The sequence below is a fragment of the Phaseolus vulgaris genome, chromosome 3, assembly GCF_051622355.1.
Source record: "Phaseolus vulgaris cultivar YP4 chromosome 3, ASM5162235v1, whole genome shotgun sequence".
Classification (NCBI taxonomy): domain Eukaryota; kingdom Viridiplantae; phylum Streptophyta; class Magnoliopsida; order Fabales; family Fabaceae; genus Phaseolus; species Phaseolus vulgaris.
Window position 1 is genome coordinate 27,423,204 of NC_143500.1, and position 26,342 is coordinate 27,449,545.

The following is a 26,342-nucleotide window of genomic DNA, read 5'->3' on the forward strand; positions in this document are numbered from 1 at the left end:
TTCTTAACCACAAAACGAGCAGTTTCCCTACGCAAGCTATAGCATTTGCTACAACGAATAAAACACTACCAATTCTGTTTATCTTCTAATACTTTGAAAGGATACTTTCCAAAATCCAATAACCAAGAATAAAGAGAAAATGTTAACAGTGGATGTAGGTTATGTCCAAGCATTAAAAAGGACCGATTTTGTGGTCAGTTGTCACAGTGAGCTTGAGAATCATTCTCATGAAAGGTCTAATTTGCAGTATCTGAGTTGATGTACGAAAACCTTCAAGCCTTTTTTCGTTTTATAAGGTGCTGCCATAAATCAAGTTTATGAATTCTCAGTTATATACAACCAGATTCAGAGTTCAAATATGCCAATAAGCATTGTGAACTTGTTATTGTCTTATCTTTGATGACATCCTATATATGTATTATGACAAGAGAGTTTGAAAGCAAACTATACACAATAAAACTGAATTACTGATAGCTATTATTGCCTTAGTTGATTCTCCCTGTAACTATTCCAATCTGTGGGACCAATGTGTTGATGTACGACCAACCACAGAGATTTGAACACGTAAAACCTCATGAATAGTACCTCGGCGAAGCACTCCCAAAACATGCTCATCATCTTCTGCTGCCAAATCTGCCAAAGAAACCCACCGAGAATGTGTTTCATCCCTCATACGGAAGCCATAGAACCATCTACCAACTTTCCACCACTTGACGCAGACACGCCGATCTGAAATCTCACGAGTCCGAAGGGTTTCTACAAGATTATCACCCTGCCATTGAAGACACTTACATATTAAATACATCCACTTCACATAACTATGAGGCAGACATCTATTCAATTAAATAATCTGCCAATATGCTTTCCTGGGAAGAGGAAAAAGGAAGTGGAAAAATATATATTACAGATCATGGTTCAACTTTATCGTATTTATTTCTCTAAGGAAGGATCAAAGAATAAAGAATATGAATGAAATTTAAAGGAAAAAGGTAACAGACACAAGATGAAAAGACACCACTTATTTCTAAAGGTGTTAAAGATGAAAACTTGGGAACAAAGCAACAAATGACAAAAGATTAGGTACTGTTAAATGGCATGTTACCTTATTTTCAAGAAACATGAAATGCACAAACAGGTAATTTTGGGCATGTGTCACAAGGATTTTTTTCCCTAATCATTGTTTGATATTATTACCCTACATAAAACTGATAAAAATATATTTTTTTTGATTGACCAAAGATTATGAATAGGCATGAAAAAATTGAAGCTCTAAGGAAACAAATAAGTAACTTTCTTAATTAAATGTGGTCAAACCAACAAGCACAATAAATTTTGCAAAGATGTTTACCTTAGATAAACTTGAATAAACTAAGTTAATGCAATCAAACAGTTGTTCAGATTCACATTTGGCAAATGTCAAACCACATTTATTCTTGTTTTCTAGTTGCAGCCTTGCATTAAACAAAAGTAGCATATATACCATTGCCAATATGCCAAAGACGCAGTTTGATAAACTCGTGCATAGTAAAAGTAACCATCCAAAATTTTACCAAGTGACACCAAGTTAACCAATGATGAAGCAATTATATTTTTAAAGGGACCTAAAATGTGTTGGATCTCAAACAGGAGTGTATGTAGATAAACTCCATAAAAAAACAAGGAAAATTAGAGTGCATTATCTTGTGAGTTCCAATGTAATCTTCAATCAAAGCTTTCTATTATCTATTAGGACAAACATGTTCATAAATACTTTTAGAAGAAAAAAATAAAAAGAGAAAATGAAATAAGTTTTTCTACAGATTAAAATTAACTTAAGCAAAAATTAAGAAGTAAAAATTTAGAGAAACTATATGAGAGTTTATGCAAATTAGCTATAACATCTAAACTAATTTTAATTCATGAAGAAATTTATTTCAATTTTTCTTATTTTTCTCTCCTGGAAACCTTTATGGGGAAGGTTGTCCAAACAAACCCCTCACTGTTGATTTCTTAACTAGGATACTACTTAGCATGACCCACAAAACAAATCAAAATAGGGTGTCACAGAATGGGAATACCCGAATCCCAAGGGTTGTGAGGCAATAGTGTACCCCAACCAAGTTAATCAGCACATTCATTTGAGGGTCGAACAAGAACCTCTGCACGTCTTCAAACCCAAAGCTCGTACCAATCAGGGTGTCAACAGCTTTTAGATGGTCCCCAACCTCAAGTGATTCAGAACGTGAACAAGCTTCGACAAACTTCAGAACAGCCCTTGCTCTCACTCCCAATTCCACGTGCCTATCCAAGTACAATTTCCTCCACTTCTGTAACCCAATTTCCAAACAAACAATTACCATACATCCAACCACAAAATCGTCAGTACCATGAAACCATAATTCAATGGAGTTTAATTTCTATATAGTGATAATGTAAAAGGTTTTTACAGCATGCTAAGATAACTTTCAAGATAAGCAAATATCAATAAAAGTACAGTTCCTGACAATCTGTATTTCGTTGATGGTGTAATTTTTTTTTTTTACATTGCTGATGCTTGTTCTATATACTCAATTTAATCGCAGGGGACCAAGTTTTCTCCAACAAAGTTAAAAAAAAAAAAAGTTGAACACAGAAGAAATAAATAACAAAGTTAAGGCTTCGATCCGAGAGTCCCAATTCAGAAACCAATAAAGAGAAGTACCAAACTTCGATCAAATAAGGTTGAAAAACAAATAGGATGTTTCTCCAAAAAGGGGAGAATCAGTTAATACCTTGAAATTGGGAGAATGAGTGAGAGTAGAAGAAGAAGGGAAATGGAAGGAAGAGAGTAAGGGCCATCTGTTTCTGGCAAGAGACTCCCAAATGCAATCCGAGAAGCACAGTTGCCTCCAGAACCTCGAACAACAACCTAAGGCACACAAATCCCTCACCTTTTTTGGGTTTTTTTGCACCAAATTGAAAAAGATAGAAAAGGGTCAAGTAGAATCGAAGCTTTTCTGTGTAAGGAAAATTGAAATTCGTTATCCGAATACAATATGTAAAGGGGAACCTGAAGCAGCGAAGCAATTTTGAGGACAACATCCTCAGGAAGTGAACTGAAAATGGAGACAGAATCTGATTTTCCTTTGTGCATTTGAAATTGCGAACAGAAGGAACAGTGTTGTGTTTATTGGGCGATTGCAGTGTTAATTTAATGGTACAGTGAAAAGGAAAAGAAAAGGGGAATGATATCCTTTCTCCAATTTCAACCAACACCTATCGCATGGCCAGAGGGAATCCACCACTTCTCTGATCTATCTCAGTTTTTCCTCTCTTTTTTTCCTACAAAACAAAAAATTAAGGACTTTGCCACTGTCTTAAAATTTGTTCAGAAAAAATAAATAAATGACGTGTAACAGCAAAAGTGGTATTAATATTTTCTTTTTCATGTTTAGTTAGACAATTGAAAATAAATATACGTGATCAAGTTTCTATCCTTTAAGGCATCTTTATGCATCTTCCTTCAGTTGTTTTTTAAATACTATTTGAGTGTTTTTAAACTTTCATATTTTTATATAATAACTATAGTTCAAAATTCATTATGTGTTGGTTGTTTATAAAATTCAATTTAAATGCACACAACCATCAAAACTAATGCAAACAAATTTAATACCATTTGAGTGTTTTTTAAACTTTATGTAATAACTACACTTCAAAATTCATTATCTGTTGGTTGTTTATAAAATTCAATTTAAATGCACACAACCATCAAAATTAATGTAACTTTTTGCAATGATTTATGAAATTTAATCTTAATCTTATAGTGTCAGTTAATAAGATAAGATTTGTATTAAATTATATACTATAAAATGTCAAAATTTTTAATATATTCTTCTATTCGAGATCTGACAACTTTTGCATGATTTATGTGTCTAATAGCAGTCTGACCGTAGGTGATTTAATAGGTTCAATAAACTTTTATTGAGATCAATTTTAAGTGATTATGATATCATATTAAAAAATTAACTTTTAAGTCTAACTCAACTTTGTATAATGGATTCATAAAATAAGATTTACATACACTTATATACTATGAAATATTTTTATATATGAAATATTTTTATAATGGAGGTAGGATCTCAAACAATAATGAATAAAATTAAACTTATTTTAATCTAAATTAGTTATTATTAAAAATAAGAAAACAAATAAGTGAGAATGTATTGTTCAATTTTAAAGTACTAAAAGAGACAAGCATGATATTTTGCATAGAATAAGCGTAGAGGATTTGTTCATTTGGGGGGTGATGGAGTGAAGTGTAGGTCTCTACCTCTTATCTCTTCACAAAATCTATCTTTCTTAATACAAACTTTCTGCATATACATAATTTGAAATAAAGTATCTTACAATAATATCTTTCACACACACACAGACTATAGAAATGAATTTTATCTTATCTAATAAACATTTTGTAAATACAAATTAGAAATCCAAATTAATCTTGTTGGTAGATCATAATCTAAAAAAAGTATAATATCTTTGCAGTCTTTTATTTATTTTTTCTTTACAGAAATATTTTTCATTTAATATCTGAAATTCAATTCTTTCTAGATGTAAAGATCATTAAAGTTAGGTTCGTTTCTTTCAATAAAGTTTTCTTCTTACGCATGTTGAAGAATCAAGTTCCTAACTACAAAAAATCATGCTTAAAAAACTGATAAATCATAACCCAAATAAAACCTACCTAAGCCATTGACCTAAATGATATTAAATGATTTTTTGTTGGCGTAGACCTCCTGCAAATCTTAATTTTTTTTACCTGCAATTCAACTTTTTGAATTTTTAAAAAGTTTACATTTTAGAATTGGAAATTTGAAATTAAAAAATATATTTTAGAAAAGAAAATTTGAAATAGACTTTTGTGTTCTGTAAGAAAAATTAAAATAAAATTAGAAAATCAAAATCTCATTATGAAAAAACAGTTATGGAATAAAAAATAAATTTCAGAAAACAAAATTTCAAAATATTTTGGAAAAGAAAAAATTCCAAAAATAGGATCTAGAAATTTAGAAAAAATTCCAAATTTTTTCAAAATCTAGAAAAAATTCTGAAAATCCAGATCTAAATATTATTTTGTAATATCAAATCTGGAACTGGAACGTATTTAGTTTTCATTTAAAAATTAAAAAAAAAAACATTTTTATCATTTAACGTAAGACATGAGATGCAGGTTCAAAACCATGATGCAGGAAGCAAATGCCATTGTTGTTTAGGGAAGAGTTATAAGGCTGTTTCTTCCTGCAATCTAAAATTTCTTCTTGCACCCCATATTTTTTACAAAGACTATTTTATTCCTTTTAAAATACTTTCAGATGCTTTCTCTGAAATATTTTCAGAGCATATGTTTTGGAATATATTTTATTAATTCCGGATTTATCAATCTGGAAATAAATAAAAAATATATGTTTCGAAAAAGATTTTTCAGAATGATTTTTTGTTTTATGCATTTCCTATTCTGAAAATATTTTTGTTTATGAAACTCTTATTCTGAAATCACCCAAAACTGTAAAAGAATATTTTTGGTATTTCAAATAATGTAGAGATGCAGGAAGAAAAATATAGGGGTGCAGGAAGAAGCTTCCGAGTTATAATAGTAGCTTAGAGCTGGGCTCTTAGTGCTTTTCCAGTTGCACCTTTGCATGGGTCTTGCATATCTCCTTAAGCCCATGCTATTTGTAGTTCTGTTTTTGCTTTTATACAAACTAATTTATTAAAATATTTTTTTTAATTAAAAAACTTTATTATAGAAACTAATTTCACAAGGTAGACTATTTTTATCTTTTGAAGACTAAATTTTTTGTAAAATGTGCAAAAAAGGGGAGGTGTGAAGGCGAGAGGGAGGAGGAGTATTTGAAGAATACAAAAAAGACCTAAGAAAAGTAGGGGTGAAAAGAGAAAAGAAAAAGTGCAAAAAGCATGGGCCTGTTAGATGTGTTGTCAAGTTTTTGATTAATTTTACAGTCTTTTGTAATTGAAACTTTGAAATCAGCTGTGTATAAAGCAATGAAAGTTGTGGCAATGTAGGAATTTGATTTGGTTTATTAAAGCAGAAGTTCAACAGAGGATTAATGTCTAATTCATAGTCATCATATTATAGGTAACTTTCAAAGATTTGAAGACGATGAAGAGGAGCATGCAGACAAGGTGTTTGGTTTTTGGCTCATAACAGAAGGAAATGAAATGAAAGGGAAAACACTGCTACCTTATATCTTATCTGGTTCATAGCTACAAGTTAGGAGAAAAATATTGTGGCATACAAAATATGTTAAATGTGAAGGAAAGAGATTAAGAGAATGAAAAGTCATAGCAAATGTTGTCAGCACAATATTACTCAGTTTCATGGTATGCTGTAAAATCAACATAGAAGGCAGGGAAATCTCTTCAATGAATGTGTTACACCCCAGAGTTGCAAATGAAACAAATTTGGAGTGACAAGGTATGATCCAGTACCTTCTGACAGCTGCAAATGAGTGTCTGAGACATGGATAAAGGTGTTGACTATGGCCTGGTTCCAAGATTTGGACACGCAGAGCACCAATTTCTATCTTAGAAGAAGGGATCCCAAGAGCCATAGCGATAAGAAATGGCCAAAATATACTTTCTTTGAAGCCTGCAGTAATGCAGACAGGGATGGCACAACACATGAGAATTGTTCCTAGAAATATACAATCTATAACAACATAACCATACATCTACGGATTAGGTATTACATAACAATAATTTATAACTAAAATATAAAAAAAAGTAACATGATCTTATTAAAGAAAAGAAAATTATAATTTTTTTATTCTAAAAGTACAAAACAATAAACTCTCTTTTAAAATGAATAAATAACTATTAGAATAATTTTAAAAGAGATTTTTTTTCTTCTTAATTTTTCTCTCAAACGTAGTAGAAAAATGATTTTGATGTGTTTTACTTAAAAAATATTATATTTCTTTTATAATAACAAAGATTAAGCATAGAAATAAAATTCTCCTAATATTTCTCTTTTCCTATTCTTTCACTTAAGTTTTTTTGATAAAATTAAATAAATATTTATATTATATTTTATTATTTGTTTTGGTTATATATGTTGTTTATTTTTCTATATAGGTTATGTTATGATTGAAGTAGTATGAAATTGTCATTATTAATCAAAATTTTCATTTGTTAGGTTTTTATTTGTGTAAATATTTATACTTTTTTCTTACTTTACTTTTCCAATAAAGTAATGTCATAATAAAAGAGAGATTTTTTGTTGCAATGTGCAAGACATTCTAATTGTCATAATATATAATAATTTTTTAGTCTTTGTACTTGAGTTCCTCAATATCTTTGATTTCATATAGTATCTTTGCACGTTTGGGTATTTGTCGTGTATTGAATTTCTGTAGTAGATAAAACTATAATATCATGTAAATTGGATAAACAACTTAGTGTCAATCTTGCAAGTGTAAACTCATATAACCAATAATAGATTTTATCAAAACTAGTGACAAAATTTAAATCAACATAACTTTTGACAACCTAATTATTATCCTTCAAAACATAATGCAACACATAAGGTTGTTTTGATGTATCTAAGATACTCTTAATAGCACTCCAATGTTGTTCACCATGATTTGTCATAAATTTACTAATCATTGTTACTATTTATGCAATGTCTAGTCTTGTACAAAGTATGACATACATAAGATTTTCAACCATTTATGCATACGATATTCAGATATCATCCTCTCAACTTTGTTGTTATAAATCATATTTGAGGATAATTTACAATTGATAGAAAGTGAGACAAAAATTTGTGTATAATCTTACTTGTTGAAGTATAAGATTTCCAATAAATAATTCTTTTTAAAAAGTCAAATCTACTTAGTATATTTACATCCTTAAAATCATGTTTATTGGTCCAAGTCCTTGTATCAAACACTCTAACCAATTTTCCTTTCAATTATTGGGTTTAAGCTTTGTTAGATTTACTACCAACGTGTTATTTAACCAATACTTGTAGAGCAACATCTTCAAATCTCTTGTAGCAACATCTGACGCTTAACTTTATAAAAATTTAGTGAATTTGAAAATTAAGTTTTCTTGTTTTTTAAAATCTTTTAGGTTATGCTCATTTTACCCCCTTTTAACAGCAACCCGACAGTGGAATCTCGTGTATGATACCTTTACTTTTATTGAATCTTGTAAAATTAATTCAATAAAAAAATAATTTTTATCACCAAACAAGAAAAATACTTTAATTTATTAATCTTCATATACAAAGATAACTTTTTAGTCTATGTTTTACAGTGGACAGATGATTCCTGTTAACAATCTTACATAAATTAATTATAAGCTGTGGCTAGGAAATTAATACATTAGCTTTACAACTAACCAAGTGAAAGATTTTTTTGGGCAGTTGAGTAAATATTGATGTGAACCTCAATAAATATAATAGTGTAGAGAAACAATTTTTTGCTGTGGAGATATTGTCCATTAAAATCATTTTATTCGAGACTTAAACAAAACCCTCAAGAAATTATACTACAAATATAAAATAATCTACAAAACTTAACCCCACTCACCAGAAAGGGATGAAAAGAACTCACCAAATTAGCATCGTGGAGTATATTAGAAATATGAAGTTCCTTCTGTGATAGCAGACAAACAACAACTAAACATAGTTGTTTGTGTTCCCAATCATGATACCTCAGTACATGGTACAATGCAACAACTCAGAAATCCCAACCAACGAAATTTTCTTACTTTTGGAAAATGTTGCTGCCTAATCTATCTCATCATATATGTAACACACACACATATATAATTGAAGGGGGCAAATTAAAATGTCTAAGGTCAATTTATGCTCACCTATCTTAACAACCTTGTTTTCTTGTAGCTGTCCTTTGCCAAGAAAATAGTGAGTGGGTTACTATAATGTAAACCAATCACACTCTTACTTCTCCACATTTTTTATCATTTTATCCAATCAATGAGTGTGGCTCATAATATTGCCCATATATATCCTATGCCATTGCCATGCACCACACAATTTTACCAACTTGTATAATATACTGAACACACTATTTAAAAAATATATATACAAAAACAATTATACTAAAAATATATTGTTTTTTACATGATTTTGAGAAGCCGACAAAGTTCCAACGTTGGCACAAACAAAAGGTCCAAACAGGAGGGAAGAGCGTAATAAAGTAGGCATTTATCACCAATGGCTAAGAACCAAACCAGCAGAATGTACGATTCAAGCCAACTGTCTCCTTTCACAATAAGATGCATGTTAAAGAAATCAACCAATTTTGAGGTAATGCATATGTAATACTAATACTATAATATTTTTGTTATTGTGGGGTTTTTATCATTATACATGAACTAAAATTAAAGTTGTGTTGTGTTAATAAGAATGAGCAGTTTTTCTTTCCTTTTCCAAAGAAAAAAGTAAAGCAAATAAATGTGCAATAGCCAAGGAAGGAAGCCATGAGCAGGTAAAGTTAGTTTAGTTGGTAGAACATATAGGACCCACCTTACCATTCAACTAACTCAACCAATAATATTTTTGCATGTTAAAATTAATAAAAACACTTCACCATGGTCGTTGATCAAGCATAATAAATAATTAAATGTGTCCAAGGCACGTTTCTTTGATTTTTCTCTCCATAGTTTTCCATGGAAGTTTCCTTAGTGAATACAAAACCAGTGCTGCAAAAGTTCGAAACTAACTTGTATGTAGACACTACAACGTTGTGTGTGAGAGTGCGAGAGTGAAGTGGGGAAAAGCATATCAGATCCTTTCCACGCATTATTATTTTTTTATTCCATTTCTATTTTCCGAGACATTGTTTTATGTACATTAATCTTTGAATCTGGGATGCCCCAAACTCCTAAAATTTTACTGTTTACAACCTTGACATAGCTCAGTATCCATATCCACATACACTTTAAAAGGGTTAGAAGAAAAAACCACTTCCGAGAACATAGTAGGAAGAACAAGAACAAAGGAACTTCACTAGTGGGGGAAAAGCTGGTCATATTTTACTGTTTTTTTTTTCTGCTTTTTCTTTTCTGCTGTGCATGTCTGACTGATATAAGCTCATTTTCTTTGACTGCATTGCAACTTGTGGGGTGACACCAAATCATTGCATTCTCACTTTTGTCTGGAAAAGTTAGGGTCTTTTGAATTTACATTTGCACATTCCTTTGGTTGAAACTCAAAACCCCCCTTTCAGCTTTTTAGATTGGCGGGGGGAAACTACTATTAGGGCTTGATTCTCGTTCTCTGTGGCGTTTGAATTGCAAAAAAAATGAGGGAAAATGTTGTTCTGGCAAGTGAGGAAATGTGAGGTGGAGGAAGAGGAAAAAGAAGAAGAAGAAAAGACGGGTTTGAGTAAATGAGTGTTTTGAGACATGGGGTGTGTGTTTGGGAAAGGAGCGTCAAGGAGGAAAGAGGAAGTGAAAGTTGAAATAGCAGAAGAGTGTGCTGTTCAGAACGGTGGGAATGTTAAGGAGGGTGGAGAAGAGGAAAAGAGCAAGCCCCCAAAAGGGGAGAGAAGGCGATCCTCGAAGCCGAATCCAAGGTTAAGCAATCCACCTAACCATGTGCATGGTGAGCAAGTAGCTGCAGGGTGGCCCTCTTGGCTCTCCAAGGTTGCTGGCGAAGCTATAAATGGGTTGATCCCTAGAAGAGCCGACACTTTTGAAAAGCTGAATAAGGTATGGAGGTTAATGACTGCTTTGCTTTCTTTTCCAGTTTAAGTATGTGGAACTTGGTTGTTTTGATTTCAAATTTGAAGATTTTATTGCTTATGTTGTTTTTGTTTTCAAATGTAAGCAACATCTAACAACAAGAATTCTTTGTGATCTGGGTTTTTCTGTTATCTTGAAAGTTATTAATAGAAAGCCCTTCTATTAAAATGTCTACTTCCATTCTGTTCTTGTAAAGTTAACAAATATCTGATCTATAACTGGCTTTTTTGGACTATTTTTCTATCAGGTTGGACAAGGTACTTATAGCAATGTTTACAAAGCAAAGGATACCTTGACAGGGAAAATTGTTGCCCTAAAGAAGGTCCGCTTTGACAATTTAGAGCCGGAGAGTGTCAAATTCATGGCCAGAGAGATCCTTATTCTGCGCCATCTGGATCATCCCAACGTTGTCAAACTGGAAGGTTTAGTGACTTCAAGGATGTCATGCAGTTTGTACCTTGTGTTTGAATACATGGAGCATGATTTGGCTGGACTTGCTACAAGTCCAACAGTAAAGTTCACAGAGTCTCAGGTATTTACTTATTTAGCTTGCATATTGTAAAATCTAGAACTAGGGTTGGTTGAAATTTATAATTCAAATCAGTCTTCTGTTTCTGATTTTGAACTTCTTTTCTTGATCATATCTGGGTGTTTTAGGTTAAATGTTATATGCATCAGCTACTTTCTGGACTGGAACACTGTCACAACCGTCATGTGTTGCATCGTGATATAAAGGGGTCAAACCTTCTTATTGACAACGAAGGAATTCTTAGGATTGCTGATTTTGGATTAGCTTCCTTCTTTGATCCTAATCAAAAGCACCCTATGACCAGCAGGGTGGTTACTTTATGGTATCGTCCTCCAGAGCTTCTCCTTGGAGCCACTGATTATGGTGTAGGAGTGGACCTCTGGAGTGCTGGCTGCATTCTTGCTGAATTGTTGGCTGGCAAGCCTATTATGCCTGGTCGAACCGAGGTAATCTTTGAATGATTCATTTCATTTTATAATTTCTCTAGGAGAACCTTTCAAGAGCATAAGACTTTTCACTTTACTAGTAATTTAGTAAATGGTGCAAGAGTTTGTTGCTCATGCTGTGAGGTTTGTGCTTCTGATTTTATTGATATATATATCCTCTGTGCTTCATAGGTGGAGCAGCTACATAAGATATTTAAGCTTTGTGGTTCTCCTTCTGATGAATATTGGAAAAAGTCAAAGCTGCCACATGCTACCATTTTTAAGCCCCGACAATCATACAAGAGGTGCATAGAAGAGACATTTAAGAATTTCCCAGCATCATCTCTGCCACTAACTGAGACCCTTCTTGCAATCGATCCAGCTGAACGCCAAACTGCCACAGCTGCATTACAGAGTGAAGTAAGATACAATTTTATCACTAGTTAATCCTACAAAATCACTTATTTCTGCTATTTCCTTAAAATATATGCATAGGATTGCTACATCTACTTGACTGTTCCCTTCTTGTCATGTTTCAATTCACAAATAGAATAAGTAATTCACTGCAAACAAAGATGGGTGTGGTTTTAAGCAAGCCACATTTGCTTTGTTCATGCCATATACCACCTCCTGTTGACTTTTATTGCTTTTGTTTATTCTTAATAAAAGTTCTGGATTGTCAGGGCTTTGTTTGCCACTTATCAAGAAATACATTCTTATCATGAGTTAACTGTCTTACAGAGTTCATAAAATCACTTAAATTGCGTCTATTAGTGGATGGACTAGTAATACTGAACTTCATTTGAATTTGTTTTTTCCTTGGATTGGTTTTACTCTATATTTAAAGAAAACCGAGGTTGCTTGACACTCATGGAAAATGGCAGGGATAGCTTTATGTAGGTGGTTATATATAGTTTTAAGTATAGATATGATGAATTAAGCTTGAAATCCTTATTACTCCAACAATTTAATATAAGAATCTAAGTCTAATATTAATTGCTTCTGTTTTGCAGTTCTTTACTACAAAACCTTATGCCTGTGAACCCTCTAGCCTTCCAAAATATCCTCCCAGCAAGGAGATGGATACAAAATTGCGGGATGAAGAAGCTAGAAGGTGGATAACTTAAATTGCTTTAGTCATCATAACAAAGATTTCATGAATATATTTAAATACTGAAGATCAAGTTTTTCTCTAACTTATAGATGAAATTCTCAATTATCTTTTGAATTCTTGTTTGCATAAAAATCTATTCTGACCAAGTTTGTATGTTAGATTGTTTTGCCATTCGATTCCCTTGTTTTTCTATATTTGACTGAGGAAGTTGCGAGGCATGTATATAGTTTGAACAAATTTGTTCAGCTATCCCTCATCTTGTGAACTTTCTCTTATTCTCTAGCTCTCAATGATACTGGTGGAATCAAAAGATTTTTCTGATTGAAAATACTGAAGATCCACAAATTTCAATAATTTAATTGTAATGTTTCATGACTGTAGATTGAGGGCTGCTAACAAAACTAACGCTGGTGTGAAGAAATCACGTCCACGTGATAGAGGTGGAAGGGGAATTCCAATTCCAGATTCCAGTGCTGAGTTGCAAGCAAATATTGATGTATGTCAGATAAGCACCTCATTCATCTGTGCAAATACGTTTTGTCTTGGTGAATATATATTTTTTAAACTTCATGTTAAGCATCTCTGTCATTACATGAAAAAGTTTTATTAAAAAATAAAGAAAAAAGAGAACAAACAAGAATGGGGACTAGGCCAAACCCCATACATAAGAAAGATCAAATTTAGATCAATTAGAACATAGGATTTTAATACTTTTAAAAAGAACTCCAAAGAAAAACTATGGAACAAACAAAAGAACCAAAATAACACCAATAGATGAATATCCCAGAAAAGTAAGGACTCTCATTTCTTCTTAATAGACATCTTAACACCTTTTCTAGGATGTCTCTTCCTAATAGTTTGAACAACACGAACTCCATTATCACTAAGAGATTACTTGGTGAATACTTTATTCTTCATATTTATTATTCTTATGAATAAAGCGATTGTTGAAAACATTGATCTTCACATGCATCCATTTGTCTAAAACAACACTTGAAATTCGTCTTCCATCTCCTTCTCATCCCTTTTCAATGATCGAATGAGAAACTTACATATATATGCATTTGTATGTATCTTCCCATCCCAGTTAACTAAGAATTAAAGCACTTTCCAATTTTGATAAAGTGACATTGATACATACAGTGTTGTTGGTTCATATGAGAGCTTACTTTTGTGTCTGAATGCTGTAGTAATGGTTTAACTGTTATTACAGAGATGGCGACTGGTAACACATGCAAATGCCAAGAGCAAGAGTGAAAAGTTTCCTCCACCTCATGAAGATGGAACTCTAGGCTATCCTTTGGGTTCTTCACGTCACATGGATCCAATTTTTGATCCTCCTGATGTTCCATTTAGTTCCACAAACTTGTCATATCCTAAATCAAATATCCAGACCTGGTCTGGTCCATTAATGGAAACTAGTGTGGATGCACCAAGAAGAAAGAAGAAGATGGCAGGGAATGGGAATGGGCGCACACATTCAAAGAAGGAATCTTATAGATAGATATGGTGTGAAAGAGTATTCAAAAATAATTAAAGAATTGCAATAGAACACCAATTATTTTTCACAAGCATTGGTGTTTGGTGAAGCTGCAAAAGTGCTGCTGATTTATTGTCTTGCTTCAGAGAGCTACAACATATTTTATCTTTCTCAATCATCAACCCTTTATTCCCTATCCTGTATAATATAATCACACATAATTTTATATATATATATATATATATATATATATTCATTGCATTGAAGATTAAAATGTTAATTTATTTAAATAATATATCATTTTAATACCTAGATTTTAATTTCATTAGTTTTTTAATTTTAAATATTTTTATTTATGATATACGTATAAAATAATCAGTTATTTTTAACTGAGTAATATATTTAATAATTTTAAAAATCTAAGAGTAACAGGAGAGTCATTTAAATTATATAATTTACTGTAAATAAAAAATAATTTGGCTTTCAATTTTTATATACTTATGATATATTGTAACCATTAATATCATTAAATTTAAATAAGTACTTTCAATTGTAGGAATAAAAATATCACTTATCAAGTATTTATTACAATTAAGATATATTTTAACTGTGGTTTAATGTTGAAATATTATTTCATGGAAGAAAATATATACTAGAGAACATAATATTGTTAGGATGTTCTTATGCAATTATTTACAACAATAAATATTTTATAAGTGGTAAAAAAATCTCATTCTAATATTTTGGTTAGATTTCTATCCAATAAAAAAAGGTCAAAAAAATAATCTATACGAAAAAAATTATTTTAATATTAATGAAATATGATAAGAATCCAAAATTAATTTGATGAAAATTTCTAAAACATTATGTTGATACTATAAATGGTCAAGACTCAAACAAAAAAAAAGTGAGTATTTATATTTGAGATTTTAAATTAGGGAAAATATAAGTATTTGCAAACAATGGATGGTTTATCTAAATTGAAAATTAAAAAACTTACAACATGTTAGTATATATCTTTGTGTAAAAGTCTAAATTTAATATTCAGCATACATTTTACAATATCATATATTTTAGTATAAATATTACTTGAAATAATTCTATTAATATGTGTCACATTCATAAAATTTAATTAAAATAAGTAAATATCTATAAAAATATATAAAAATTGTCGTTATTATCAAATTATAGTCAAGGATCACAATATTTACACAAAAATAGACATAAATTTTGGAAAAATTTCTAATAATTTATTTAAAATTTCAACACTTTATTTATTTATCAAACTTATCATAGTTAAATAGATATCATGCTTAATAATAATAATAATAATAATAATAATAATAATAATAATAATAATATATTTTAATATACCTTACCATAAACGAGTTGATTGAGTTAGTACATCAACCGATAATCTATCCTACCTTTACTCATATGGACATTAGATAAAAAAAAAACTTATTTTAAAAGTTCTACATCAAATTAATTTGATAAATTTTAATTTGAATTAACTAATTTATTTTGAATATTTTATATTAAAGGTATTAATAAGATATCATTCACTCTTCATACTTACTTACTTACTATTATTTAATAAAACATATTATTTATTTATTTTCATATTTACATCATAATATATATATATATATATATTATTTTATCAAGTCGTTAAGTTTTTAGGGTGTTATTTTTTTATACATCTGACAGGAGGAAAGTCTTTTAATTTATATAACTTTACTGTGAATTAAAAAAATACTGGCTTTTAATTTTTATATACTTATGACATGTGGTATAAAATAATATCATTAAAAATATTTAATAGAAAAATATTTTGAAACATATGAATAAAAATATCACGTACTTATATTTTGTATTTCTTCATGATGATTTAACATTGAAAGATTATTTAAAGTAAAAAACACCTATATAAAATAACACAATGATTAGTATGTTTTATATAAGTGTTAACAAACTAACTACACACACAGATATATATATATATATATATATATATATATATATATATATATATATATAAATGTTTCCATTGAAGATTAAAATAATAATTTATTTAAATAATATTTAACTTCATACCAACCTTTTAATTTAATTAGTTATAATTTAAATTATTAATAAAACATGTTCACAAACTTTAAATATTATAAAAAAATATTTTTATTTATAATATAGGTATAAAATAATCAATTATTTTATTTTTTCACATTTCAAAATTGCACATATATAACATGATTTACATAATTTTTTTAAGATTAGTTTCTTATATTATTTTATATATATATATATTTAGCATAAAATAAGAAATATCCATGTACATATATAGTCAAATGCATATGACAATTTAAATACAATAATGATAAATTAAAAAATAAATAAAAATCTGAAATCTTCTTTTATTAAATACATTCATATGAACCTTCCCAATTGAGATGGGCCTTGGCCAAACCATGTCTGGACACAAAATAAATAAGTAAAAAGTTTTTTTTTTTTTAAATGGATTCCAACCCATGAGAACCCTAATTTGAGGGCACAGCTTACTCGTCTTCTACCCAGGTGAGTTCCGCTGAATGTTTGCATTTTTGTTTTCGAATTCAATTTGGTTGAACCCGTTGTTTTGCATTTTTTTGTTTCGAATTCAGTTTTGTTGAACCCATTTTTTTTCATTCTTGTTTTCGAATTCAGTTTCGCTGAACCCCTTTTTTGTTTTGCTATATCATAATTGTTGCGTTATTTTTGTCCTCGAGAACTATTTGATTCTATTTAAACGAAAAATAATTGTGTTTATTAGTTTGTTTTAATTTCCCCATCCTATTGCAGTGAGGTTTTAGGGTTACACAGTGACTGACGAAGATGAAGAACAGAAAACAAAAGGGTGGTGTTGTGGCAGAGTGTGATGGTGGTGTTGAAGATTTGGGGCGTGTGATCCACGAGCATGCCCTTTTCTTTGACAAGTTAATTGAGTTGATTCCGGCCAAGTTTTATCTGCCTACTGACGACAAGGAGAAGCCATGGTTTCAGGGTCTCAGCAAGATTGCAAAGGCTGAGGCGAAGAAAGAGACCAAGGAGAATATCAAGAAGTCTCGGAGGGACCGTTTGAACCCTGACAAACCCTCTGCAACTACCCTTGATCTTCTCAAGGAAAGCTTGGGAAAAGAGAAGGTGGATGACAGTGATGAAGAGAAGGGTGCAGCAGTGGCTAAACCTCCTTTGTCTGGATTGAAAAAAGATGATCGGTCTGTGACTTATGAAGAGCTTCGGCAAAGGCTTCATCGCAAACTTGAAGAGTTTCGGGCAGGACGAAACCTTGGGAATTCAGAAAAGAAAAGGGATGAGAGAGATGCTAGGAGAGGATATACTAAGGACCATAAACGTAAGAGGGATGATGAAACTGATGAAGGTAACAATGTGAGTGCTGAGTTGGTCGAGAAAGTAAAGAAGGATGCTGCAGAGGCTTCCAAGGAGCTTGTGTTTGGCCATGTCAAACTTCAGAATGAGGAAATGCTAGGGAAGAAGAGGAAACTTTCAAAGCATAAGGAACTTGAAAGGGCCAAGAAGTTGGAAGAAGTGAAAAAGAATGATCCTGAGAAGGCTGAAGCTTTTGCCAAGAAGCAATCGTGGAAAGCAGCCATGGATAGAGCAGCAGGGGTTAAGGTTCACGATGATCCCAAGCTCCTGAAGAAAAGTATTAATAAGGAGAAGAAGCAGCAGAAGAAAAATTCCGAGAAATGGAAAGATAGAATCCAAACGAGGGACCAATTGAAGGCGGAGAAACAGAAGAAAAGGACAGAGAACATAGCTGGCAGGATTCATGAGAAGAAAATGCGGAAAATTGCCAAAAGAGAGAAAAAGCTTATGCGACCAGGCTTCGAAGGTCGCAAAGAAGGTTTTATGAATGGTGGTGGTGCCACCTAATATGATTTTGAAGTTTATTGATTTGTGCCTTTTCTTTACATTATTGTTTTCTAGCTTTTGAAGAATCGGTGTTAGAGAATGACAATTCAATGGCTCGAAAAAGGTGCACCTATCAAGTTCTGTATGCACATTTCTTGAAATGAAAAATATTTTATTTTCTATTATTTTCTACATAGGCATGCCATGTTTTAACAAATTGCTAGCTCTTGTAACTAGTGTCTATTACTACTGGATTGCAAGTATTGTGTTAAAAGAGAGATATATCTACGTCTTAAATATTGCTAGCTCTTGAGATGTTGCTCTCGAAGACCCTTAGTGTACCAGGTGTGGTCTTAAATTTGTATTCAATACGTAGACGTCTCCTTTGTTTGGATAGGAACAGAGGAAATTGTATTGACAAAGACTAGGGTATATACATTGCTCTGTGCATCTGGCAGGTCCTTTAGCTTTACAACATTTTAAGTATTTCACAACTGTAGGTTTAGGGAGTACTGTAAACGTTACTAATACAGTAGTGTTCTAATTTGTTTAGAAGGTGTTTGTAAGTTATCTTTGTTTATTCCTAGGAATAATCAGATTGAAAAAAATTAATTTTATTATTTGTAAGGGGGTTTCTAGTTAATTATACATAGGCATATTTAATTGTCCCCTTATTCAAATCATCATTTGGTATTCCTGTGAGGTGGTGGGAAAGTTTATTCTAGTGTTGCATGGAAAACTCCTCTTTCAACAAGTATACAATATCTATTTGGCTGTGTAACAATCGAAAAATGAATACCAATTTGGCTGACTTGTTGGTGAATTTTAACGTTTCAATTTTTCTCATTTTGTTGAAATGTTATGTTTTCCCTCTTTTTACTGAAAGGAATAATTTGTTTAAGAAGGTTTTGTATTGTTTTTATGGTGCGGTGCGAAGAGGAGTTTTCATGCCCGTTATGTGGCCTGGCCATGTTATTTATTTTGATATGGAGTCAAGAGAACATGGAAAGTTACTAGGATTAGTAATTCTATTACTATGGCAGTAAGGCCCATGCTTCTTGTCTTGTTGGAACAGTTATATGTTTTGATAAAGCTGTTCTTAGCTAGGGGGAAAAGAAAGCAAATACCAGGGGTCAACGTTTTTACTCTTACAATTTTTTGTTTCCCACGAATTATTCTTATCAAATTAGGTAATTTCCTTAAACAATTTAGCATACACAATCCAGTGTTTTTTTTTCTGGCACTAGAGCATGCTAGCCTTTCTGCCACACTTTTTTCCAATAGTTATTTTCCTTCATGTGTGGTGCACTCCCACAACCATTAAATAATAAGATGCATCAACCTTGAAGAAAGGAGTATTAAAAATTACAGTTGTCGAAAATTCAACAATAAGGAGCTTCAAGCACACTAAGTTTTTGAAGTGCGTAGGATTTCTGAACATTGGTAAATTGTTCTTAGACAGTTTGGATAAAATTAGATGCATGCATTTATAATGTCTCTCAAATAAGTTTTGTTGTTTTAGATATTTAAAGTGTATTCTCACGGCTCTGCCACGGCCCTAAATTCAATAGCATAGTCTCTACCTGTGAAATTCATCCAACAAACCAGGAATCATGCACCCTTTTTACTGTCGAGCATAAGCAGTTAAATTGGCGGTGTCTTTGTCTTTGGAGGTTTTTACTTTGAAGATTATTTAGTAATGAATCAGCTTAGCATGCTTAAATAAATTCATGAAGTGTAAGATGCTGCAATCCTCTTGTACAAATCTTCTAGCTGTTGAACTAACAGAGTCTTTAATTTCTTGATAAGCATTCAATTTCCTTCTTCAATTCCATCTTTCCACTATGAGAATATTCTGTGCATGGCAGCTCAAATTCACTTTTAATGTTGTCTTTCCAGGATTTGTAAAACTGATTGAAGTTTCAACGTACTACTTTTTTTTACACAATGTCCTACTTTTCTAACAAAAGGGGTACTATCAATGATCAATACCATATCTCTATAATTGGATAGCATTTTTTTTATTGCCATTATTAGTAATAAAACTGCAGGGAAACATTTTACATATTTTTCTGGTTTCGACGTGTTTAATTTCTGCGCACTTTCATTTCACTGGAAAAAATCATATTATTAATCAATAAAAAGATCATAGTAAATATAATTTAAAATAGCAATTATAAAAATAAACAAATTTATGATAAATTATTATTAAACGATAGTCTGAAATCAATTGCTTACATGTTACCAAACCCAAATCACTTGTCTTGATCTAAAACGGGAAATGAGTATGAGAGTTAACTGATAAAAAAAATGCTAAATTGATAATTTACAACAACTTGTGATAATTTGTAAAGATGTGTTATAAAAAAACTATGTGCATTTTAATGTAGTTAATATTTCTTATTCATGTGCATTAAGTAAAAAAAGTAATATCTTTTACTTAATATGGGTATTTTATAATTACAATATACATTATTAGTAAAAAATCCAATAAACTTTAATTGTTAATTGTACGTTTTTTTAAAGACTCGTGAAATCAGTGGAAAAGTGCGAACGGAAGAGGTACTTTTTGGTTAATGTTAAATTTCGAAACTTTTAACATGTTTGGATTGGTGTTTTGGATCCACGTTTTCTAATAAAACTCACGTTCAAAAACTTCAAGTGGCGCAAAACCAAGTATTAGTAGATTCAAAACAAGAAAAGAACGTCCAAACATGCACTAAATTGATTACTCTATTCCTTTAGTATGAATTGTTTGACTTATTATTTTTGTTTCTAGCACTTGAATAGTTTAGTGTGGTTTTGGCTGATTCAAATCATGTTCTGTTTCGTATAAAATTAGGCTATAACAAGGCTAGGAAACTACAAGAAGTGATAGTAGATAGAAGCCCGGATGTTGTGAGGACTCAATAAAATGCATTTGTAAACATTATTTCCGTAATTTATAATTCAAGAACATGTGTTTTGCACTTGTAGGAAACTAGAAACAAATGAAAGACAAAGCTAAGAAAGAATAAAACATACACGCACACAACAGGGAGCTAGATACAAATATGGGACGAAAAAATTATCTCAGAAAAACAAACAACCCTCACACATCCACATAACCGCCCTAGTATTTCAGCTGACGATGATCCAAATTTCCAATTACCTTTGGGCAGTTTTGTCAGATTCTTCCCATGAAGCCATCATCAAATCACACCATACTGCTAAAGACCACGCTTGAATGAAAGCCAACATGATCAAAGAAGCAAACATGACAGTTACAATCACAAAACTACACCCAGAATCAACACAACATCAGCCACAAAAATTATATTCCTTGTTTGATTTTGAAAGGAAATATGGCTATCAATGCCAAGTATTGTAAATGGACCAGTAAGGCTTTGATTAATAGAAGGAAGAAAAAAAGAAGCTAATAAACTAATCTAAGCTGATTCTTACTGCAGTGAACAAACATGTAACACAATTGCTATTTTGCACAATGAGCTACCAGTTAGGCTGTTGCAAAACACCCTCTACCTTCTCTAGCTTTCTCTTTATCCATTTCTTGTCCAAGCTATGTTCTAATTTTAGAATGTTGAGCTTGGAGATGAATACCTGTCCAAAGATACTCCAAACATGCATCATTCGCAAGCAACCGTGGTAGCGAAGCTGCTGAGGCAGATTGCAAATGCCTGAAATGCTGAGATAGGGTAACGGTAATCCATTGTAAACATGTCCTTCCCAACTTTTCCAAATTGGAGGATGACGTCATCCTCTTGTGGTTCAGCATGTCCATTGACTGTCAAAGCAGCCAGCTGAAAGTTTTTAACTGAAGCAATTGTCACTCGCCCTTGAAAGTTTAAGCACCAACACTGCATCTGCTCGTGCCACCTGGCAGCCTTATTTTTCAACACTAGAACGTCATCTTTTTTATTGTTCTGCTCTCCAGATATGGAGTTTTCTAGATGAGTTGAGTTTGTCTGAAAAAATGGGAATGAAGTACCTATGTTACTAGTAGAATAACTGGTCTGTGAAGGAGCTACCCTTTCTGGTTCAATAGCAGAAGCAGGAATGGTATCTATGACACAATGCATTCTCCTTGGCCCCCTGCTTGCCATGAACATATGGTAAGTATTGTTTAGTTTGTATATAAGAAAAATTCAGTTAGCTAATATGCTTTCAGCAGAAACATCCATAACTCAAATCATTATAGGTTTGTCAAGCAAAAGAAAAACATGAAGAACTATGATAGCAGTGTTAAAAGCTTTACCTGGAGCCTAATACATTCAGTTCATATGAGATATGGGCAACTGGGTAGTTGCCTGTAGGGACCTTAGGTGAAACTTGTTTTGGATTCACCAGCCTAGTGGAGCTACTTTTTGTCATCTTTGCCCTTGCATGAGGCAGTTGGCTATCGTAGATTGTGAACTTGGTTCCCAAAAAATTTGATCTTATAAAATATAATGGAAAATGGGTTAATCTTCACCCTAAGAAACTAAAAAGAACAATAATGGCAACAGCGCGTGATTAAGAATGCACCTCAATTTCCCTATGTGGGCACTGCTTTCCCTGGACATATCATCCGCATCCAGGGAGATAATATAATCTGTGCAGGTTGGGCGTCTGAACTTACGCGCAGCTAGAAGGAACTTCCCATCATCAGCTAGTGCTGCAATTGAAAAAGATAGTGGCCAAAAGGAACATACAGTTAAACAATGAATTGAGAAAGCATAAAAAGGAAACCTTATATTATCCTCCAAAACTAACGAAGTATTTTAGACAAGGGAATCAAGAATAAGCTCAACTATTGACTAACTACTAACCACTAGATAAACTGAGAAACAGATAATATGTCTGTGTGCCACTGTTGCGCCTAATGAAGCACTGAAGTAGATGTTCCCTTGGGCCAGGCTGCCAAAATGTATTTACCAACTCAGGTTATGTTTAAGCAGTGCAACTTAAGAATAACAATACAAGGAAGACAAAAGTCTAATTTTCAAAAATCCAACTCATAAATCACTAGACAAATGTGTTATTTAATCTTATATTTCTTATATAACCACACATGTCTTGATGGATGACCATCTAACCAGCATATTTTGGAAGAGTCTTTTCTAGCATTGAAAATTTGTACATAGTAGTGAAGATTTTATTGGACTTGTTTTTTGGTTATTTTTCATGTATTTAGCCTAGTAGAGTAGGATATACACAGGAAAAGAGGGTGTAAATTGTAAGCATGACATATGAAGCATGAGAAATCCATCTAAGCATAGGCAAGGAGGGCATGAAGGTCCACATGTCATCATCTCTCTAATGAGAGAATTTTTCACCAACAAAGAAAGGTCATTTGTCAACCTCTAATTTGATTTACTCCAATGGGAGGGAGTCATTTGTCACCATAGGAGTGAAGAGTTTAAGATTAAATTTTGAACCTTGGTTGCATTTAGAACTATAAATAAGTGTGTTAAGCCTTTTGTAATGCAACCTGAATTGAGTAAGAAATTTATGCCAAAATGTTGTCTCACTTGACTCAAGTTCACTCTATTTTAGCACCAATTTGTGTGTCTAGCCTAGGACTCTTTAGAAGTTGGTCTCACCTCTTCTAAACCTCTACTTCCACACCTCAAATTCACCTTTCTGATCTGACCTATACCTCCATATAGCTTCCGCATCTCCATAGAATCCATTCAAAATTAAAAACTCCAAAACAAGCAAGCAAGACCGTGTGTGCATCATATCTTGATTTAGTAAAATTTGTTTTAGAGTGAGGTGATTTATGTTTGGATACTTTTATTCCAAAAAATATAGTTGGAAATTTCAATAAAAAAGTTTCGATCTAACCTAAAATTAACTAATGTTACTCTAATCTAGATTAATTAAGGAACCAGAATCAGTTCCTTATGATGAAACTAAATACATGATGAATATTTATAGAAAATCACTTTAGCTAGTATTTCAAGTGGTTCAGGATGAAGTATGATGAATCCAGAAGAAAATAAATAAAGGTGGAAGAGTAAAGGGCGACTAATTGAAATTGAGGAAATTTGAATGGAGAGGATTGTGCAGTAACCTGTTTGAGAGAGATGGGGAATGTTATGTTGGAAGAGAGTTGAGGTGGCTTGACAATCTCCTTGACGATGAGTCTCCAGGTGCGGCACACTCCGGCACAAGCCACCACGCTTCTCCGCGGTGGCCACTTGGCCTCCGACGACTCAATTCGGAGGAGAACCTCTCTGAGAAGCTCGTGGGGCATGTTGGCCCACCAACTCTGCTCCAACCCATCATCCATGGAAAGCACCCCACACACCCCTTTTGAGGAAAGACTCCAACTTCAATGATGGGTCACTGTATTGTGTTGTGTTTTTCACAGAAATATCTACTTGGGGGAGAAAAACTATGTTGAAGGATGAGACAAGAGGGTTACCAGTTATTGTTAGTTAGAGAGAGAGAAAAGACGAAGGAAAAGGTAGAACGTGTTCACTGTAGAGAGTGTGATGGATTGATTAGATATGAACCAGAATACAAGATTTGGATCCACCTCTTCCAAATTTAATCTCCAAACTCAAATCAAATTATTTAAATTGAATTGAAGACTAAAGATTAGAAAATATGCTTTTTAGATAAGATGTTGATTAGCAATAGTTGAAATAATTCAAAAGCAAAATTTGGAAAAATTTAGTTTAGTTTAATGAACCAAGAAAATGAATCTCAATCTACAAGAGACATATTGCACCACCAATATCTCCATGCAAGTCATGATAAGATTTTAAAAAAAAAGTGGTGATAATATTTAATGTCTTTTCACAGCAATAATAATAAAAAAGAATGATGTAGATTAAATAAGTCAACACTGAATATATGATAGTTGATGTTGTAATAAATTAGAATCCAAAAATCTAAAGAACAAAATTGAAAAGATGAATGTTGCAACATTAGTATATAATTATTGTGCAGAAGCATAAGTATGTTTTTGAAAACTCAAAATTGTGAATGATGACTATCGTACATAGTTGTCTTCCATCTTGTCACAGCATCTTTACATTCAACTTCTTATTTTCAGGAAAAGTAGTGTAAGAAATAATTTACTTTCATTTGTTTGAAAACATGTTTTTATTCCGTGTTTTAAACATGATTATTGTTAAGAAGAATATCCCTAAAATTTCAAAACTTTTGTAGACCCGTATAAATTAGAAAACATTTTAAAGCATGACTTTTTTTAGGTTTCTTTACGGATTTGGTGTAATTTTTACATTTATTAAAATGGGTAAGTTTATTACTTTTTACAAAAATAGGTAAATCATATTTTTTATGATGTTTTTAAAATGAAAAAAAATCATGCATTTAATTATGACTTCTACTTTCTATCAATCAGATTTTTTTTACTGAAATCACTAGGAGTATGACTTCAGTCTTAATTTTTTTAATTTTTTTTATAAAAATCGTACGTAATGTCCTAACCATTTTTTTATAATCGAATAGAAGTCATGCATGAAGACATGACTTATTTATTTTATTTTTTTAAATTGTTTTTTTATTAAATTAAGTAGAAGCCGTGGATTCGGTCCTAACTTTATGTCTTTATTTTTTATTTTTTAGAAGTCGTGGGTTGCGCCATGACTTTAGAAATAAGGTTTTTTTAATTTATGGTGTTATTTTTGTGTAAAAATAATTTCATGTTGTTTTATTTTATTTTGTATATTTATTTTAATTTTTTAAGATAAATAATTGGGTGAAAACTTAAAACTGTAATGTATGGAAATAAATTTATTGATTAAGTGAATGATGTTAAGAAATTATAAACTAAGAAATTAAAAATAAGAAACACACCACTAAATGGTAGAAAAAAAGCAATAACAATTATTGTAATTAAATAAAAGGATAAAAGCAATAACTGTTTCATTCTATTAATAACAAAATTAAACATTTGAGTATTTAGATGAAAATAAAAAATATTTTAAATATGTAATATAATTAAAAAAATATATTTTTAAAAAGAATTACTCAAAAATTAATTAAATGTATTGTTAACATGTTAACATGTGATGAAATGAACCATACTTTTTTTTTCTTTCAACCAAAGGTTGACCCACTTGGAGCTAACTAAGATATTTGTTGATGTTTTAGTCCACATAAGGCAAAAAAAGT

The 26,342-nt window shown here is 31.6% G+C and overlaps 4 protein-coding genes across 4 annotated transcripts; 2 read left to right on the forward strand and 2 right to left on the reverse strand.

The window, feature by feature from the left end:
• Positions 1-255: 255 nt before the first annotated feature.
• On the reverse strand, positions 256-8,783 carry LOC137806965 (F-box-like protein). Its single transcript, XM_068607368.2, has 6 exons — positions 8,598-8,783; positions 6,469-6,628; positions 3,029-3,300; positions 2,751-2,909; positions 2,058-2,306; positions 256-772 (listed from the first exon to the last, which is right to left on the reverse strand). Exons 3-6 carry the CDS (start codon positions 3,110-3,112, stop codon positions 506-508), a joined length of 759 nt encoding a protein of 252 aa, XP_068463469.1. The 5' UTR covers positions 3,113-3,300; positions 6,469-6,628; positions 8,598-8,783; the 3' UTR covers positions 256-505.
• Positions 8,784-9,594: 811 nt separating this feature from the next.
• On the forward strand, positions 9,595-14,494 carry LOC137806962 (putative serine/threonine-protein kinase At1g54610). Its single transcript, XM_068607364.2, has 7 exons — positions 9,595-10,719; positions 11,000-11,284; positions 11,410-11,727; positions 11,899-12,126; positions 12,720-12,820; positions 13,202-13,316; positions 14,034-14,494. Exons 1-7 carry the CDS (start codon positions 10,414-10,416, stop codon positions 14,322-14,324), a joined length of 1,644 nt encoding a protein of 547 aa, XP_068463465.1. The 5' UTR covers positions 9,595-10,413; the 3' UTR covers positions 14,325-14,494.
• A 2,231-nt stretch (positions 14,495-16,725) lies between these two features.
• On the forward strand, positions 16,726-18,397 carry LOC137806964 (Surfeit locus protein 6). The gene is made up of 2 exons (XM_068607367.1): positions 16,726-16,874; positions 17,139-18,397. The coding sequence occupies exon 2, from the start codon at positions 17,172-17,174 to the stop codon at positions 18,231-18,233; it is 1,062 nt and encodes a 353-aa protein (XP_068463468.1). The 5' UTR covers positions 16,726-16,874; positions 17,139-17,171; the 3' UTR covers positions 18,234-18,397.
• A 2,711-nt stretch (positions 18,398-21,108) lies between these two features.
• Positions 21,109-24,785, reverse strand: LOC137806963 (tubby-like F-box protein 3). Its single transcript, XM_068607365.2, has 6 exons — positions 24,268-24,785; positions 23,021-23,108; positions 22,737-22,866; positions 22,468-22,647; positions 21,813-22,304; positions 21,109-21,433 (listed from the first exon to the last, which is right to left on the reverse strand). The coding sequence occupies exons 1-5, from the start codon at positions 24,484-24,486 to the stop codon at positions 21,839-21,841; spliced, it is 1,083 nt and encodes a 360-aa protein (XP_068463466.1). The 5' UTR covers positions 24,487-24,785; the 3' UTR covers positions 21,109-21,433; positions 21,813-21,838.
• Positions 24,786-26,342: the final 1,557 nt, after the last annotated feature.